The sequence below is a fragment of the Diadema setosum genome, chromosome 19, assembly GCF_964275005.1.
Source record: "Diadema setosum chromosome 19, eeDiaSeto1, whole genome shotgun sequence".
Classification (NCBI taxonomy): domain Eukaryota; kingdom Metazoa; phylum Echinodermata; class Echinoidea; order Diadematoida; family Diadematidae; genus Diadema; species Diadema setosum.
In genome coordinates, this window is record NC_092703.1 from 3,164,420 (window position 1) to 3,184,331 (window position 19,912).

At 39.8% G+C, this 19,912-nt stretch overlaps 2 protein-coding genes across 2 annotated transcripts in view; both read left to right on the top strand.

The window, feature by feature from the left end:
• The window catches only part of LOC140242896 (uncharacterized), a 101,717-nt gene that overhangs the window by 47,973 nt on the left and 33,832 nt on the right, over window positions 1-19,912 (top strand). The window lies entirely within an intron of this gene.
• On the top strand, window positions 10,027-12,508 carry LOC140243026 (uncharacterized). The gene is made up of 2 exons (XM_072322765.1): window positions 10,027-10,430; window positions 10,988-12,508. Exons 1-2 carry the CDS (start codon window positions 10,027-10,029, stop codon window positions 11,928-11,930), a joined length of 1,347 nt encoding a protein of 448 aa, XP_072178866.1. The 3' UTR covers window positions 11,931-12,508.

A 19,912-nucleotide genomic window follows, 5' to 3' on the forward strand; every position in this document is an offset into this window, starting at 1 on the left:
TAAGATGACCTGTGTCAAGCCTTCCGCAAAGGTCATCATTTCTGACAATTTCCTGAGAGGACAATGCAGATTAATGTCTTTGAATGTATACAATGTAAAATGATGACCATGTCAATGTGAATAGTCAAAATGTTTGTCTTGTGGCTGCCCTAATTTGCCAATACAAAGGGCGGCACAGCTGCAGTGGTCCCTGTTGCCAGATGATTCAGAATGTGTAGCATACAAATAACAGAGCCATCTCGGGGATGACCAGTACTACTATAAATTGGCAGGCCCTGTACATTGGCACTACAAGATGACAGCTGTGTCCAATCTGAGCCACACACTTTCAATATTGCTTTCTGTTGCTAGTTTTCTTTTAAATGTTGATATAAAGGAACAGTTTTGTACCAAGTCATGCATGTGTATCCCATACATACTAGCAATTTTGATACGCATGTAGACACATAACATTTTAATCCCCACATGTACAAGGTATAGTGGTACTTGTACACTTTGTACATGTCTGTACTTAAAATTCTTTGCACATGAGCTAATATTTACAGTACATGTTTTGTTGAGCATTATCTCTGACTGTTATTGCATGATTGCACAGTTTGAAGGGAGTGTATTTATTGATGAGATAAAGGTTGGATTGTAAGGCGTCAGGGAATTAAGTCACTGCAGTTCTGCTCGCGTTCTGAACGCGTTCTGAACGGGGTACTTAAATGAAACAAAAGGCGCGTTACCTTCCGTTCCGCTGGAAAACTAACGGAAATCTCGCTATTGTTTGCGGAACGGGCAAGAACAAAGTCATTACCGATTTAGTGACGACGGGTTCTTGAACGTTCCACGGAAAGATCGTGCGCTATTGTTCGCGAATCCACTTAAGAAATTGCGACTCTACTCCTCCAAAACGCGCTTTTGAACGATCTATCCACAGTGTACACACAATAAGAGAATGCTCTTGCGTTCTACAGTGCTTGTGTACCTTGAAATTGCGAATGGGAAATGAACTCCCCATCGTATTTGAGGCTACATGGTGCTTGTGTTGTGGTACAATAAGAATGAAAAGGCGGAAATTAGGGTTGGTTATCGAGCGTTTCACGGAAAGCACATCACTGACATGCTCTATTTGACCGCGTATTCCTTAAAATTATGACATGAAACTTACCTCCCTTCCGTGTTTGACGCTATCTACATGAAATACTACTATCGGATTTGGCAAGAAAGAATTCTTGATCGTAACAAATAAAATTCGCGCGCCATTATCAGAGTAGACCTCGAAAATTAGCCGACGATGCTCTTGGCCGTGATGCCCCCAGAATGTGGCAGAAAACGATATTCTCTAGGCCATACAATTTACACCTGCCCCTTTTTCTCCTTGACGTCGCTCCACTGTGATCAAAGATGTGCCATTTTTCTTTTTGTCGTTAATGTGCCTCTTTTTAATTCAATTGTTTTGGGGTTCTGTGGTGACAAAAACCAGGGCGAACACACACACACACACACACACACACACATACACACAAATGACGGATGTTTTATTGTACCTTTGGAAATGAACAGCGTAAATGTCAGATATTTGCTTTTAATTTGGGAAATGGATAACGGTAATATTCCACACCGTATGATACTAAAATAAATGTCGGATGTTTACTTATACCTTTGGTAATGAATAACGGTAAGATTCGGCTCTGTACGGTGCTAAAATTGATGTCAGATATTTGATTTTTCGTTCGAAAATGAATAAGGATAACATTCGGCTCCGAAAGATGCTGAAATAAATGTCGAATGTTTGCTTTGACGTTCGGAAATAAATAATAATGATCTTCAACTCCGTACGATGATGAAATAAATGCCGGATGTTTGTTTTTGCGTTTGAAAGTAAATATCAATAACATTCAGCTCCGGAATATGCGAATCTGTGGTGACAAAAACCACGGCGAACACACACACACACACACACACACACACAAATAACGGAAGTTTTATTGTACCTTTGGAAATGAACAGCGTAAATGTCAGATATTTGCTTTTAATTTGGGAAATGGATAACGGTAATATTCCACACCGTATGATACTAAAATAAATGTCGGATGTTTACTTATACCTTTGGTAATGAATAATGGTAAGATTCGGCTCTGTACGGTGCTAAAATTGATGTCAGATATTTGATTTTTCGTTCGAAAATGAATAAGGATAACATTCGGCTCCGAAAGATGCTGAAATAAATGTCGAATGTTTGCTTTGACGTTCGGAAATAAATAATAATGATATTCAACTCCGTACGATGATGAAATAAATGCCGGATGTTTGTTTTTGCGTTTGAAAGTAAATAGCAATAACATTCAGCTCCGGAATATGCTGAAGTAAATATCAAATGATCCCTTTGACTTTCGGAAATGAATAACAATAGTATTCAACTCCATACGATGATTAAATAAATGTCGGATGTTTGCTTTTACTTTCGAAAGTAAATAGCAAATAACATTCGGCTCCGGAAGATGCTAAAATAATGTCAGATGATTGCTTTTACGTTCGGAAGTGAATTGCAGTATTAATTCTGCTCCATACGGGCTGTACGATACTAAAATGACTGTCAGATGTTTGCTTTTATATTTCGAAATGAATAACAGTAACATTCAGCTGCGTTCGATGGTGATATCAATGTATGATTTTGCCTTAATATTTGGAAATGAAATATAATAATATTCAACTCCGTACGATGATAAAATAAATGCCGGATGTTTGCCTGTTTGTTCGAAAGTAAACAGTAATGACATTCGGCTTCGGAGGATGCCAAGATAAATGTCAGATGATTGTTTTATTCTTTTAACGTTTGGAATTGAATGGGAGTAACATTCTGCTCCATGCGATGCTAAAATATATGTCGGATATTTGCTATAAAATTTCAAAATGAATAACAGTAACATTTAGCTGCGTTTTATATGGTTAAGCTAAGTGTCTGATCTCTGACTTGACCTTCAGAAATGAAAAACAGTATACATTCGGTTAAGTACATTGCTAAAATAATTGTCAGATGATTCATTTTACTTTCGGAAGTGGACAGCAGTAATATTCGGCTTCGTATACGATAATAAAATAAATGTCGGATGTTTGCTTTTACATTTGGAAATGAATTACGGTAATATCATGCTCCATATGATGCTAAAAAATAACACATTGTTGCTGTTACATTTGGAAATGATTAACGGTATCAATCGGCTCAGTTAGATGCTAAGATAAATAGCGAATGTTTGCTTTCATGTCCGGAAATGAATAAAGATAACATTCAGCTCCGTAAGATGCTGAAACCAATGTCGGTTGTTTGCTTTTACATTCGAAAATGATAAACGGTAACATTTTGCTCCGTAAGTTGATTAAATACTAATAAACGTTGGATATTTTTTTTTTCTACAATCAGAAATGAAAACTGGTTCTTCAGGGGTCGCGCTTAACTTTTTAACTAGCCAGGCAGACCAGTTAGATTCAATTTTGGCTAGTCCGCAACTTTTTTGACTGGCCAACACTCCGTCTTGTTTTTTAATGGCATGACTAATGTCACTTTGGGGAGGGCCCCAAGTAATACGACATTTCAATTACTATATTATATATCATATTCATTATCATTACTTCGGATTATCATCATTCATCATCACTACGTTTTGTAACTGTTATGTGACAGGTTAAATTGTCTTCCGAGTCAGGGGCAAGACATACAGCCTACAGGCCTCGGAAATGTTGATGTTTATTTATGAACGCACGCACACCGTAATCACACCAACACATTCACAAGAAGTGAAGAACAGGTCGATTATTCATTCTTTTTTTATTCTCCAAACAAACGTTTCAGTAGTGACAAATACAGGCCTAATTAATGGTCAATTCGTTCTAAGCTAAGCATTTTTTGAGGCACCATTATAAACCAGGGTGCTACACAACTTTTTTTAATTACTTGCCCGATCGGGCACGCAGATTTGCAAATTAGTGTAAAACACTTCCCCGAACAGAAAAAAAAATCAGAAAATATAAAAACTGAAAAAAAAAATCACTTGCATGTCAAGGTTTTAATGGAAAAGAAAGAAAGAAAGTGAAGTTGATAAACAGCTGAGGTTGAGAAAAAGAGAGAAATAGCATATTTGAGGCCAATTATCAGGGTTTCATTTTTCAGGAGGACTATTACCACGCTCCTCACGCCTTGTCAGGAACACTAACATAGGGGTAGCACTCTATTTTTTTTTTTCACATAATGGTACTTCAATATTTAAAAATGCTTCTGGTAATTGGTTATTCCATCTCCCCTCTACCTGACTCCTTTCACTGTGTACTTGTTCTCATTTCACTCTGATCTTTCCACCCCTTGGCCTCGATCCCATTGGGAAAAAAAAGAAGAAAAAACAACGAGAAAACACACACACACAAACACACGCACACACAACAAAAACCTCTTCCCTACACCATCCTGATTTCCGTGTTTCTGTCAGGTGAAAGAATAAAACAACAACAGATGTTGATTGAAACTTGACACCCATTCATGCCAGCCAGGCCAGGCTGCCATGTAACTTCAAAGCACATTCCGACAGCTGGCTGGCAAAACCACATGGCAGAATTTGCGCGCGTGTGTAGATTGCTGGATTGGGTGGAGCTAGGGCCTGGGAACAGGCAAGGGTGTTTAGTCTGTGAGTTATCAAAAGCAGACCTTCTGAACAATTGAAACGTCATGATACTTTTGGACTGAAAGGAAAAAAATAAATAAAAAAGACGAGTTTAGTATCATAAATTTTTACATAGTCATGCAAAAAGATTAATATACACTCATGTCATGACAAGAAATGAATCAATATTCCAAGACAAAAACAAAGCAGCCTCGGGTACCTAACGGTGACATCGAGACACCATGCATTCACCATGCACGTTTGGGAGCAACATGTTGGAGTTGGCAGGGAAGGGGTGATCCTGGAGTTTGTGAAAACTTCCCGACACCCAGGGAGGTGATAGAATCTCTTCCCACTGTCTAACCGGATAGTGAATTTGTCTCGGCATACGAGACCTTTCATATTTCTGTGATTTAGTTTTTAATCGAGTGATTAATCAATCCCTTCCTACAGTTCAGTAAACATTTAAAATACTCGATCAAGCACACTATTATAATTTAAAGTGTAATCGACTGTTCGATATTTCTACTATGGGTCAAAAGAAAGGCTATAGAACCATGTGTTGCTTATAGAATCATGATCTTTGCGATGATTCCTTGAACTCAACTCACGAGCTAGTTCTTCGATCGGTATTTCCAGGCTATATTTACACGCTGTTTATTCCAGTGCGCGCATTCTTTCGTCTGGCACCTGGGTGGGGTCTGGCACCTGGTTTTGTGGAAATTTCCACAAGTTTCTCGTAAGACCAGAGAATGCATACACAATCTCTTCGCTTGTATTCACTGTCGTGTTTTTCCCCTTTGCTGTTAACTTAACGAAGGTCGCAATCTAGCACGTGGTTCTTGTTGTGAGGTGTATGTATTTTTTTTTTTTTTTTGGTCATCATTCATGGCCGGAGGGGAAAGAAGAAGTATGCTCAGCAATCTGTCTTTTACACCAGCATCAGTAATTATCATCACCATCACTCAGATCATTCGGCCCTTGTCCTATTAACATTCAGAAACATGACCAACATGCCACTCGAGATAAACTGCACCTAAGCAAACAACAACATCCCCGACAACACAAACTCTACAAAAGATCACACACAGCTGGGATCAAACTTCCTTTGCAATACTGCAGCAAAGCGGAGAAATCGCCGTTACGAAAATGCATGTATAGTGCCAGACACTTAAAATAATCACTTTTAAATACTTCGAAATATAAAGGGAACGAATAAAGTGACATTAAACGAAAGAAATCGTACCAAACTAGTAATAATGAGAAACCACGGAAGAGAATAAGCCCTAGCGAAATTTTGCAGCACCGAACGCCAAGCGAAATACAAAGGTATTCTTTTATATCAAGCTATACCGAAAGGTGACATCAGTCGGGTCACTAATCGTAATTTTTTCATCGGGGCCAACCTCGATTTGTAAAGCCTAATGTGTTCTATTTTGTTTGCATTTTATTACAAACGATATATACAAACTGTTTCTTGACATAAAAACCATTTCAGGTGCTCTCTACCCACCGTAAGTTGTCCTTAACAATGACCCGGATATACCCTTGCGGCTGGAAGCTTTTGTGCTTGATGTCAGAAGGTGGGGAGCGGCACTGGATCCGCTGAGCTGCGCATGCATGACCGAGCTGTGCCGATAATCCACTGCCAAACGTAAACGCGTCTCAGCCCCTCCCCCCCCCCCCCCAAAAAAAAAAGGTTGTAATACTTGTATTGGCGTAGCATGAGATTTTCAAGTAGGGTCGGGCGAGCGGATTTCTTTTCTTTTCTTTTCTTTTTTGCTACCTGTATTTTACTTGTAAAAGTCATATTTAAGCCCCCCCCCCCCAAAAAAAAAAAAGGAAAAAAAAAAAAGAAGAAATGTTGCATTGGACTCTTGGAGCAACGGGTCACTGAAAAATAGGGTAGGTAGGTAGGTAGGGATTTTTTTTTTTTTTTTTTAATAAATCCCTCCCAAAATTTCCCCCGGATCGATTACCCCCCCTTATAAAAAATGAAATAAAATAAAATAAAACTGATCACCTGTCAACAAATCTTCGAAGAGAGTTCACTGTAATTTAACACTTCAAAATTACCAGTTTATAACACCTGCAAGTCAGTCAAACGTACGATCGTAAGATTTTTGCCTTGTTTTGCATTATTTCAGCCATTTCAAACACCCTAAAAACAGAATTTAGTTTCAATTTTAACAAAGTAAACGTTCTGGTCCCCAAGTTATTAACTCTCCCGATGTAATAAACTGAGATCTGATAAGTTAGCGATAGAGCACAATCATGGACGTACATCGCGTGTATTTCCACGGTACAATAGGAGTTAGTAAGTTGTTGACTCCGTGTTACTGGGGTATGTGTGTGAAACCAGAGGAGCCACGGAACTCATGTATAGCGCATGAAGTGAGAATTTGTCCCGAGACATGCTAGAGCAGATTTGAGATGAGTGGGGAGGTGGTGTGTGTGTGTGTGGGGGGGGGGGTGAGAGTGGGACGCTACGTGTGGAAGAGTGACAGCGTGGACCTATACATGCTACACACGTATGGATTAAAAACAAAGGTCTTTTTTATCTCATCACGATCGCCGCCACCTCATTTAAAATGATTACCATCACATGTCTGATAATAACGATTGCTTAATTGCCCATTGTCACCGACAGACAAACCGAGTCCCTCTTTGATAGACAAAGCAGCAGAAGTATTGCGGATGTTCTATAGGCCTACTCCCAAGTATCGCCTCATCGCTTCCACTCCCGCATCAAAGGTTTAGCGCAAATAATAGTGGCTCCATTCACCGATTACGAACGAAGCCCTCATTGTTGGAAAGTTCAGTTGGCGCATGGCATAGCAATGGCGTTATCCGGGTTCTTTTATTCAGACCTCCTACACAGGTGATTGTGTAGTGCTGCTTTTGGGCAGAGTTGCTATACAAAAGGCAAAAGATTTAGTCAACGTTTTAGTCAAAAGGCTTACGTTTTAGTCAGCGTTCCAATTACGAAAGACAAGTTTCAGTTTCATGTTTTTCAGTATTCCACCTTTCTCTGCCAAACTTATCACAACTAAGTAAAATAAAAGCCAGAGAACCCGAAAACACACAGCACACATATTTTGCGAGTAAGCGTGTGATGATGTGACACAAAAATTTTGTCGTCATCACAATTTGTGAAAACTGCAGTTTGTTATATTCTATGCAAAAGAACGTTATAAGATTTCATGAAGATTGAATTGAAATAACGGTACTTGATCCGGCAAGTTACATGAGTGTGCGTTGCATCGAACTTTATCTAAAGGGCAAATTCAACTTCATAAACATGTGAATTATTATGAAACATATCAGTGACATTTCAGTTGAGGTAAATCAGACAACCAGTTCAAAAGTTGCCACCACCGTTGGATGAGCAGACTATACAACAGTTGTGATGTCACATGCGTAGAACATAAAGAAGAATAGTAGAAATGAAATTAAACTTATATTCACTCTTGTCGCTTAATACAATTGTAGTAGAGAACTCGAGTTACTCCGTTTGGAAGGCAGGGGTATTATAGGTGTTACCTTTAAAGGGATAGTATAGTTTTGGTTTAGACCTTCATTTCAGGTTTCTAACACTAACAGTTTTTGGTGAGATAATGAGAAACCTCTTATGAAATATGAAAGAGCATGTAAGGAATGCAACGTTTATTTGACGAAAATTGGTTTTGAAACGGCTGAGATATCCAAAAAGAGCAATTTTAATAAAGTGTGGAACCCACACTTTATTACGATCGCTTTGCTTTGCTTTGTTTTTTAATGTTTCGGTCAGTCCAAACCCGATTTTCTTTGAATAAACTTTGAATTCCTCTTAAAACGGTATGGTCTGTACTATATCGTAAGTGTTTTCTTGGTAACTCGCAAAAGTTAAAAGCCTAATATTCATCGCCACCAATACTGTACTATACCTTTAACATAATTATGCTGTACTTTTATGGGGTTTGTACTTAATCAGAAGCTGACATTTGTGAAATTCTCTTCATATTTTCCTTGTATCATTCTATCAATATTCTTTCCATACTGGATTGACTGTGCAGAAACGTCAAATATTCATAACCTTAAAATCCGAATGTCGGATTTTCCTCCAACGTCCACTTATGTGTTCTACTTATATTGCTGCATTCACTCCATCAACATAATAATGAAGAGCTTGCTTCCAAAGAGGCGCTAAAGCAATCACTTTGCAATGGATTTAGCACCTTTTGGAAGCAAGCTTTTCGTATATATATATATGCTGTGGTACGTCAATATACAAGTATACCCCCCCCCCCCCTTTACAATGGACATCGCTGAATACATGGAAATTACAATCATTGATATGTTTATCATTTATTTATTTCTCTATCACCCCGTATTGGCGTATGTACATGTATACATGCAATAAACCTGAGAAAGAAAAATGTCAAGAGCTCAAAAATAACCTGGAATCCTGCAATAGAGAGAGACAGAGAGAGACAGAGAGAGAAAGAGAGACAGACAGAGAGACTGGGAGAGAAGAGTGAGGGATTTGTGATTGTTTTGTTGTCTGCCCAGAGACGCTTGATACAATCAAGGAGGTATTCTCATCCCTCCTTGATACAATAGAACAAATTTGTGAGGGACGTTCACAAAAGGCTCGCGTGCCGAAGCGCTTGTAACGTGCCCTTTTGAAAAAAAAGGCCATTGTTTATTACGTCATTCACAGTCGCTACGAGTGGGATTACCGTAAATGGGTTCATGAACAATGGCGTCACACGCGATTAAACACAACGAGATGATAATATATCCAAAACGCACACCACTTTGAAACAGTCTTCCTCTGACTTTCATACGATACACACGTTCTCACTCTGCTCTCGAATACTCCGTACTTCCTTCTTCATCATCATGGAAAGAAGAAAGGTCGACATTAGCTGGCTGGATATTAGTCCGAAGCGCCGTAAGCCACGTGAGCCGCGTACGAAGAGAGACCGGCCTGGTCGTATAGCTCTTCACAAAGAGTTCCCTGCGGTTATAGAAGCATCAGCATCTTTCATCGAGAGCAACGGGTTCAAGGCTCACCGTCGCAGACAGAACGAGATCGGTACCTGCGGCACCTCTGTACCGCAACTGCGAAATCATCTCCTCGCGACAATCCCAGGCTTGAAGGAAGCTCATCCCAACCTCTGTAAGTGTGCCTGTTCCTAGTGAGACTTCTGACTTGTATAGTGATAATATGCCATGTCATTGATTCAATACCATGTAGTACCTCATACATGAAGATAAAATATCAGTAATTCAGTAAAAGGTAAATATGTAATTGCTTTTTAATATTACATAATTATATATTATATGTCAACTAAATGTTATTTTTCATGTTTGTCTCTCTTCAGGTCGTCGAACTATCGCCCGGATGATGCAGCCTCCGAACAAGGGCACCCGTTCGGCGGCATCGTACAAGGGGCTCATCCAAGCTCGCGTTCCAAGAAAAGACAACTCGGCCCGAAAACCTAACGACAACAGCCACTTCTGTTCAACGCGCGTGCGCTACACCCTAGAGATGGCAGCGAAACTTGGACAGAGAGCACTTCTGTATTCTGCGGACAATAAGAACAAAATCAGAGTAGGCGACGAAACCTTGGCCGTCGACAGGCGCATAGAGATCAACCGCCTCTTCCCGACGAACGACTGTCCAGTGTACAACGATCACGACTTCCCAAACCCCGGGTACCTGATAACGCCAGCAGGATACTTGGAGCTGGAACCACACCAAGTACCGGTGACAACGAAGGACCATCTTGGGCGAGATCGATTCAAGTAAGTTAAATTTTACAGAATACTTTGTAATATATTTAAAATGTCACACAGCTAGCAAAAGTAACTGAATTTTTCAATTGTAATCAAGGATGGATGATGGAATTGAATTAACTATTGTTTGAAACGAAAACAAAATGCGCTCTTCATCGTATGATACGTTGCATCTTCGCCAATACATTTATTTCTGATTTGAACATGATCTCGTGACCTACATGATGCAAAATACGTGCAACAGTGTCTGATTTATTTCATGTGGAACGTGTAAAAAAAGCCCTACAAACGCTATAATGAAATTGTTGTGTGTATTTTTGCTATTGATTTTCTCGTTCAGACATTATTGTTATTATCGATAATGTGCATACACTCCTAGAGGCATTTTCTTCAGAATATGGGAGAAGGGTGCTCCTTCTTGGCGGGGTATAATGTATGCATATATTCATATTGATATTATTGATGAGATATATGATACATGTACATGAACTTTTTTTAATGTCAATTCTACTTTGTTCAATAACTTTTCTTTCCTCTTTTTCTCTCATTATGTTTGCGCCTTACAGAATGCCTGAAAAGAGCAGAGCTACAGTCATCCTACGAAGCCCCCACTCTGCGAACAACGTTGCATCGCATATGAGCGACATGGCACGCCACCTGAGGGTCGCCGACCAAGTTGCCAGCGGGAAGCGGGCTCTTGTTCTCCTCGTGGACGGCGGCCCGGATTTCAACCCGAATCACGCGGTCAACCAGTTTTTCTACTCCCGCTTTTTTCACCACATGAACCTGGACGCCATGGTAGTGACTTCATACGCATCGGGTGACTCGGCTCTGAACCCAATAGAGCACGTTTGGGCGCCATGTACTCGCGCTCTGACGGGAGTGTACTTGCCAGCTACGCTGCCGGGAGAGACATGTCCACCACATCGCCAGAGGCTTTCAGCGGAAGAAAAACTCGCGAAAGAGAATGCGGTTTTCGATGCAGCAATGTCGCGAATCAAGGACAGCTACTGGAGGAATGTGCAGTTTGCTGGGAAGGACATCACTGTGGTGGTAGAGCCCAGTGGAGCACCACCGCAACCCTATGGCGAGGACTTTGCCACAGTGAAAGAAGTCATCAACGGCTCGGGGAGGCGGCTTCGACAAAGTGACCTATCTCACGAGTACTCTTTCATGGCGCAGCATATGGACAAGAGGATAGGCATGGTGATCTTCACCAAGTGTGATGAACGAAACTGTGAGCATTGCCGGAACAACCCCCCTCTACTCTCTTCGGATGACATGCAACTCCTGCGTAATTTCCCTACGCCGAAGCCATCAGAGGACTTCCCGGGACACTTCGCTACGTTTCTCGAGGTCATTGCCACCCCCAACTCCGCTGCTCCTTGTGAACATATGCCTCAGTTCCAGATGAAAGGACTTGGAAGATGCCAACGCGATGGATGCCGGTATGTGTTTACTAGCCAGAAGGACATGGGGGATCATCGACAGAAGGTGCACAGGGAGTAACATTAGTCGTCAAACTGTTACTGGTACTGAATCATATGGCAATCGCGTGGCAGCGATCATCAAGGGCCATCGAAGAGTTAGATAAAAGATGACATAGTTGCAATGACTCGTCTAAATCTTATTTGTATTTCACAAGTCATTACTTATTTCGGTGTAATCGCAGTGCAATCGTCAGGTTGTCAGATCTTGAAGGGGCATCAAGCCTTTTGATTTACTACATGATGGAAATAAAATACGTGTAATATCAGCCTTCGTTTTCATTCATACTTGAATAACTGCAAGATTAGGAATTCCAGTTTTAATTGTGATGTTGCTTTCAACTAAAAATATCAATGCCAATGATCATCTATGCACTGCGTTGATAACTCTTCGTCAACAATTTTGCATGTACTACGTATACAAAATGCTTCCCTGCATAATTTGATAAATACTGTACATACGACCTAAAATTATGGCATTGATTTAACATATGCAAAACTGGATTCTTAGATGTCACGCTATTCTGTACAATGTGGCCAGATTCTGGGTATGCCGAGGTAATTCAGTGTAATGTATTAGCATCACTTTATGATGGCGAACTTTTTACCATACCAGTGTAAAATATACCGGAATAAAGAAGATTAAAGACTTGAAAATGCTGAATGCTCTTATTTTTCTGATAGTGATACTTCTCTGTATCTATGTACGTATTATATATATAAGTATTATACTATTATATATATATATATATATATATATATATATATATATATAATGTACAGAGAGAGAGAGAGAGAGCGGAAAGGGGCCGCGACTGTGTACACCACCAGTGTAGCTCCTTCATTATTATTCAGTGCGAGAATGCTCTTCTTCTCGCACGATACGTATACATAATTATAGCTGTGTGTGTGTGTGTGTGTGTGCGTGTTTGGACGACATATTGTGTAGCGTAAAGTGACCGTGAGCATACCTGTTTTTGAGGGTGGATTAACTTTTATATAAATGGGCAGTTTCTATCTTGTTTCATGAAACACCGTTAAGCACAACGCAAGCTATAATGGTTATTAGTCAACAATAACAGTTCGATGAGGGTCAGGTATGAATGCAATGAATAGGGTCCTACAGTGAACACGAGATTACGCGTATTGACGACAGTGGAAGTTGCTAGTATTCGAGTTTTTGTACATTTCAATTCACAACTCAAAAATGGTCACACACACACACACACACACACACACACACACATTGGATATTTTATGCGAACGGATGGCCAAAAGCTACATAAAACATAGGTAAACACTAATTTTAGTTTTTCGTATACACTTCACATTTCGCCGTACGATTTAATGGGAGGCGTAGACCTGGGACGGAATAAAAGGCAGAGTTTCACAATTTGGATGTGCTGTTTTTTGTTTTGTTTTTCTTTTCCGAAATGCTTATTAATGCGGACCTGCGAAATACAAAACATAAACAAAGACAAAAACAAAAACGATATGCTATAGCGTAAAACCTATGGAAGCCTGCATAGTGGGCTAAACCACTGAACGCCTGCGCGATGAAAATATCCTAACAGGCAAGGAGAATTAACACGTTCATTCTTTGATTTATTTGGTATAATATACGTTGAATTTTCATTAATTAACAGTTTTCCAGTTCGAAGAACTGTGCTTCCGCAGATCTCGTGAAATTGTTCTGCCTCGCCCAATATTACAGCAAACACGAAGAAACAGCACATTCACATCGAGGTGTAGAAAATAAACTGCAGTCAGAGATTATCAAAAAAAAAAAAAAAATTGAGGTATTCGTGATCCTTGATAGATAAATGAGATAGACGAGTGCATAAAGAAATAGATTGCCTGTAGAAATATAATAATAACCTTTTACGGAAAGTCGGAATATCGCTCTGTTTATAACATTATACTTTCAATAGGCATGAGATTTTTTCCCTAGATCTTAACAGAAAATTTAAGTCTTAAAAAACATGAGTAAAACGTGTCCCTGCGTTTGTTTTGTTTTGTTTTTTTCTGAAACAGGTTTTTCGGTTACAGTTTTTTTCCCAACCTTCGTCATGGCGTTGCGTTTTCTCTTCTGTTGTTCTTGCTCGATTAAGATTCCGCCTCCGTTGCTAGGTCGTTTGCTATTGAACCATTGCTTTTGCTCTTGACCCCGTTAAAGACAAAAAGCATGGTGCGCACGGCGGTGGCGGCGAGGGCTTTTATAGAGTTGCGCAATACTGGTGAGCTGACCAGCTAGGTGCGTTTGAAATAATACACGCACCACAACTTTAAAGTTTATAACTGAGCTTATACACTGCATGATGTATCGAACTTGCAACCTCTCCGCGTGTGTATTTTTACAGCGGTTACTGGCCTCGTTATAATAAATTCATTCAAATAATAATCATCACTGTTCCGTGGTATATTGTGACGGGTTGTTCAAAGTTCATCTTTGGAGATAAAAGAAGTTGTTTAATTTCGTTTACGAAAAGACGACAATTCGTGTAATAATTCACTAATTCCTCCGTACTGTGTAATTTTCTAGTTCAATGACTCATCGTCCTGCTAGGATGGCTGGGTCAAGCCAGCTGGAGGAGAAATCGGAAAACAAACAATAATTTCCATCTTAAGCGCGTGTTCTGCTCTTAGGATAGTTTAACCCTTGTTATATATGAGCATTTTTAGAAGCACCTATTTGATAAAGAGAAAGAAAGTTGTCTGGCTCCGCAGAGTGTACTTCATTTTTTTTTTTTTTTTTTGTAATAAGAATGTTGGAAGGATAGCAGCTGTTTGTCATGTAGAACGTGTACTGACAGTTGAGAGGTCAAGTCTTTGAAACAAAAGAAAAATGTATCAACAACTTTGCGAAATATCAGCGATTATTGCCCATTGAAAGGTGCATTGTGAATGAAAGAACTCGGACCACGCTGTTCATGCCTTGTATCCGAGTAAACCACGCACAACAAAGCCTTGAACCAGGAAGGTGGGAAATCCCACCTCTCTGCTTGAACAATGAAAGGTGAGCTTCCTGCAGCTCTCAGGGGGTGCATGGAGAATCAAGCAACCACAACTCTTTCTTCGCCATTGATAGCAGAAATCATTGACGTAATAAAGGCGGGAATACACCCTTATCGCATTCATCTGGATCTGATAACATACAGAATGATACACTTTGCTTTTCTTTTCTTTCTCCTCGACCACGACTAAGGTAATTCGAAAAATAAAGGAAACAAACGAACAGTTCCATATTACAGCGTGTACAGAATGTGCGCGTTTCATGTACTAGTATGTATGGGTCATCTCTTGATAGTAGGCATTTCCCGTGGTTTTTATAGCGTTTCCAAATACATTGTAAGTAACTTTAGCGCAAACCCGACAAAATTTTCATCGAGGAGGGAAGGAAACACAATAATGATAATAATGATAATAATAATAATGATAATAATAATAATAATAATAATAATAATAATAATAATAATGATTATAATAATAATAATAACAATAATAATAATAATAATAATAATAATAATAATAATAATAATGAAGATAATTATAGAAGAGGAAGAATAAAAAGAATCTTTCTCGCATTTCACTGTATTTGGTAATACTTGGTTGCACTTTTGTGCGTTTTTTTTTTTATTCATACAAACGGAAAATGAAAGGCAAATGGATGTAATTAAATGCTAACACATAACACATTCAATATGTTTTGGAAATACAAAATAATGTTTTAGTATACTGTTTGACACTTTGAATTTGCGAGTCTTTTAATTATAAAGGTTATTATAATATCAAGCATTTCATTTAAGAGGTCACCTGTCCGTTATCTCATTTTGACCACGAAAATACGGCGACTGTTAAAATTAATATAGTGCATAATATTGGTAGACTTCATCTTATTGTCTCCTGCAAGTATACGAAATGGACACAATTCTTGGGCCTAGAAGTAATTATAGGACAATCGGGAATGAGGGTATTTCTAAACCTCCCTCTCTTATTTTGAGGAAAACTCGTGTCCTTGCCTGAATTTTAGCTTCTTTTTCAAGCACGCAAAAAAAAAAAAAAAAATGTTTGAATGGCATACATTTAATCATTAAAAAAAAAGTGAGACACATCCTTATAGATAAACATTGAGACATAGTGCGAAACAGAAACAGGCCTTTTATCACTCTTGACAATGTATTACATCGATATAAAGCCCTTTTTGCGGGGTGGTTACAATTAATTATTGTGAAGGTACGCTATAGTCACACACTGAAATATCGTTTTCTGTGTTGAAGGTTCGTTAAGAAATGAGGTTCGTTTCTGATGGTTCGTTTATCCAAAAGTTAGAACAGAAGGTAAATTCTATTCCCATTACGTTCGCAAATTCAAAACGCCATGAGTAAGGCCTACAATTTTTTCCCCCCCAGTCTATCTATACGTATATGCAGGAAAAATGCAAATTCACGAGAGAGCACGATCTCGACAGGCGACTATCGGTAATTCATCCAATTGACTTTCTCTGACGATTATGACTTTTGGACCCCCGTCTACAGAATGGGTTCCTCAAGTCCTATTTAGGCATTGGACCTTGCTAAAAGCATCCTCTTTAGTTTCCATCGACAACATGGGAGGAGAAAAGAAGTGATTAACGCTCTCGGGAAAAGAGACTTTCGTAACGATACGCTCTTCGTGCCATTTTCTTTTTTTTTTTCTGTTTCCTATTGTTTGTGAGTTTAAAACTTGCTTCAAACTACACCGCTACCGACAAACAACGCATACCGACTCATTTGTACAGCGGCACGGACACAAAAGCACTGAAGTTTACATTCGGGCTGTCGTATTGGTCAGAATCGTTAATTAAATAGCCCTGTCCTGTGATTGGATAATCATCTTCCACCCACGGTGTCGCCTTGTATGGTAGTGCGTGCCCTAAGCAGGACTGCTATTGTTTCGTCCTGGAAAGGAACACGTTGTAAACTTTAACGTAATTTGATTTTTGAGAGCTGTTTTATCTTTCTTCTTTTTTTTTTAATAAAACGGACTGACATCATTAATAATAATAATAATAATAATAATAATAATAATAATAATAATAATAATAATAATAATTGCATTTATATGGCGCTTCATACTGACGTTTCTAAGCGCACTTTTGCTACTCATGCAAATAGACTAGAAAACACAACAACATTAACAAAATCAGCGTTAACACTAACAAAAGAAGAAGAAAGAAAAGAAAAGAAAAGAAAAATACATGTGATACAATGGTACAATAATTGCTAATTGTGTGCGCCTCCAGAAAAAAAAAAAATACAACTGATTAAACAGGTGAGTTTTGAGAAGAATTTTAAATGATTCGACAGATGAGGCATTCTGAATATAAAGAGGGAGTCTATTCCAAAGAGTGGGAGCAATGGAAGAGAAGGCTCGGTCACCATAACGAGTTTTTGTACGTGGGCCATGAAGTAATTGGAGAGAGGAAGATGAACGGAGGGGTCTGGCAGAAGAGGAGGAGCGGAGAGAGACTAGGTTTTGAAGATATATGGGTGCAAGATTACGTGTGATTTTGTACGTCAGAAGTAGAATCTTGAAAGTAATACGGGAATGGACTGGAAGCCAATGGAGTGAGCGGAGAACAGGAGATATATGGTCATGTCTCCTACTATTATAGTAGTTTATTTTAATTTTGAAGATTTCTCGAGATGTGGAAATGGGCTGTATTATGTATGCATCATTGAAAGCTTAGAGTCTGTAGAATTCAGATACTGGTGTAACTTAAATTTCATTTTCTGCGACTTGTGACTCATTTCGATAGAGCGCATCACATATTAGGTTGAGTGTATATATAGCTTATATAGTTGTGACGAGGAAGAAAAAGCTGCTAACAAACGTTGCAATACAGTCACTTTGTCTTTTATTGCTGCCAAGCCTTCGACCCTTTTACAGGTCAGCACCTATCACATACAAGGTCGAGCCTACTTCATGTCATATAAATATCAAACAACATGAAGGAAATCAAAGAGATTCATAAATCATGTGTATATAGTGCTCGAGATTTTTATAACGTTGTGATGTTACAGCTTTGAAATAAAGCAAACATTTAGATTCTAGAGACAACCCTAAAAGTCTGTTTAACCCTGTAATAATATTAGTAGCTCAATGAAAATTAACATACTAATAGGATAGATGCATAATTAACAATTAATATTGATGTGATGCACAGATATATTTCATAGTACATTTCATAGTACATCGGAGTTGTTCCCTGACATTACTTCAGACATACGCTGGCCAGACGGCGTGTCATGTCAAAGTTTGTGCCTTTGTTAATTAAGTGCCTAAAGTTTTCCAAACTGTTTATCAACGTGATTGAACGAAAATCGATATGCCATATCTTCAGAATAAAGAGAAGCCAGAGACGTCGCACTAAACAATAGAGACCTTGCGTTGTGAATGGATCTTTGGAAGCAAGGGTAATCAGCACGTTGATTATGAGCGTAGTGCCTGGTTGCGTAACAATTCAAAAGACGTGTGTCAAAGGACAACTTTAATACGCGGCACGTATTGGTCGCTGAAGTCGCGATGCTCATTGGTCATTGAAGTCCGTGGAGTTGTGATTGGCTGATAGTCTGTAATCGAGATCGCGCTTTTCCTGGCTATAATAAGCAAAGTACGATCTGACATGTTTCAGATTTTCAATTCTACTCCGAGCTCGAAACATCGTTACAGCCTTTATAGTGCGTAGTGTTACATTCAGTGCTAGTTCAACATGTCTGGTGCACAGGTTACCGTCGAGTGGTTGGTGTCGAAGTGGAAAGGCGTGAGGGAAACAGTACCTCGAAGCAGAGTCAAACAACTTGGCGATCTCGACATCGGCATGGAGGTCCCAGTCACCTACAAACGAGGACGATTCAGGGCGCGAATTATCGGTCTGCGTAAGTATACCATTTATTCTATGTCGTCCTATTCTTAACTACGTTTCTGATTGCAATTCCCAATGGTAAACGTTAACGCTTTGAATGATGTCAAGAACATGTTAACTATTTCTAACAGTATACAACTTATGTGCCTCCGTACCTACACAGTAGTCATTTACTCACGTCATGTAAATGCAAAACTGAATGCACTTCAAAACGTTTACAGCATGAAAATTGTACTTACCGTTTGTATTTGTTAGAGTGCTACAATTTTGTGATGTCTTTACTTGTTCGATGTGCACCTAACTTAAGTTTTTGTTGTTGTTTGTTTGCTCTACAGAGAGACCACAGCGAACTGCAGTTCAGCACCACCGTTTCATTCGTAGCCGAAATGCTGCCACATGCCGCAAGCTTCCCCGTGCAGACTCTGTCCCACGCCATGAAAGGGCCAGCCTGATCCACGCCGCGCCTATCACCGTTCCAGACAACTCCGACAATAGCTCAGTTGATGACTTCGAGGAGTCGTTGGTCTTCCGCGCGGATCCGACGGACGCCAGTTCATCATTCACTGAAGATCCCGACAGCCCGGTCATCTCCACAGCCGACGATTCATTCTCCCTCGAAGATGCGGACGATGAACCCGAAGACGCCACCCCGTCATCCCCCGAAGCTGCGGAAGATGTACCCGGCAGCCCAGCCCCGCTATCCCCAGAAGCCGCGGAAGACGTTCCTGACAGCGCAGCCCCGCTATCCCCCGAAGCCAGCGATGAAATCGTAGAAGACGCAACCTCCTCCTCCCGCGAAGACGCCCGAATGAACGGAACATCCTCCTCCGCGCTACGAATGCTCACACTGGTGATGGAGGACAACAGGAGACTCAATGCAGAGAACCGGGAACTTATGAGGAAGAACTATGAACTAGAGCGCCAGCTTGATGAGCTCAGGAGGGAGAAGGAGCTGCCTCCAGTGAAGACTGCCCCGGAATATCACGCCATGCTGCCACACGGAAAGGTGATGTTAGGGACAGATGACGCTGCCGTCGTCATTGACAAGGACGTGTACGATCATGCGTATGATTTATCATCGGGGCCGAAGGAGCTCATCG

Coding starts and splice junctions, on each gene's coding strand:
- LOC140243026 (XM_072322765.1), top strand. CDS start 10,027: ATGATGCAGCCTCCGAACAAGGGCACCCGTTCGGCGGCATCGTACAAG. Junction 10,431..10,987: donor CTTGGGCGAGATCGATTCAA/GTAAGTTAAATT, acceptor TGCGCCTTACAG/AATGCCTGAAAAGAGCAGAG.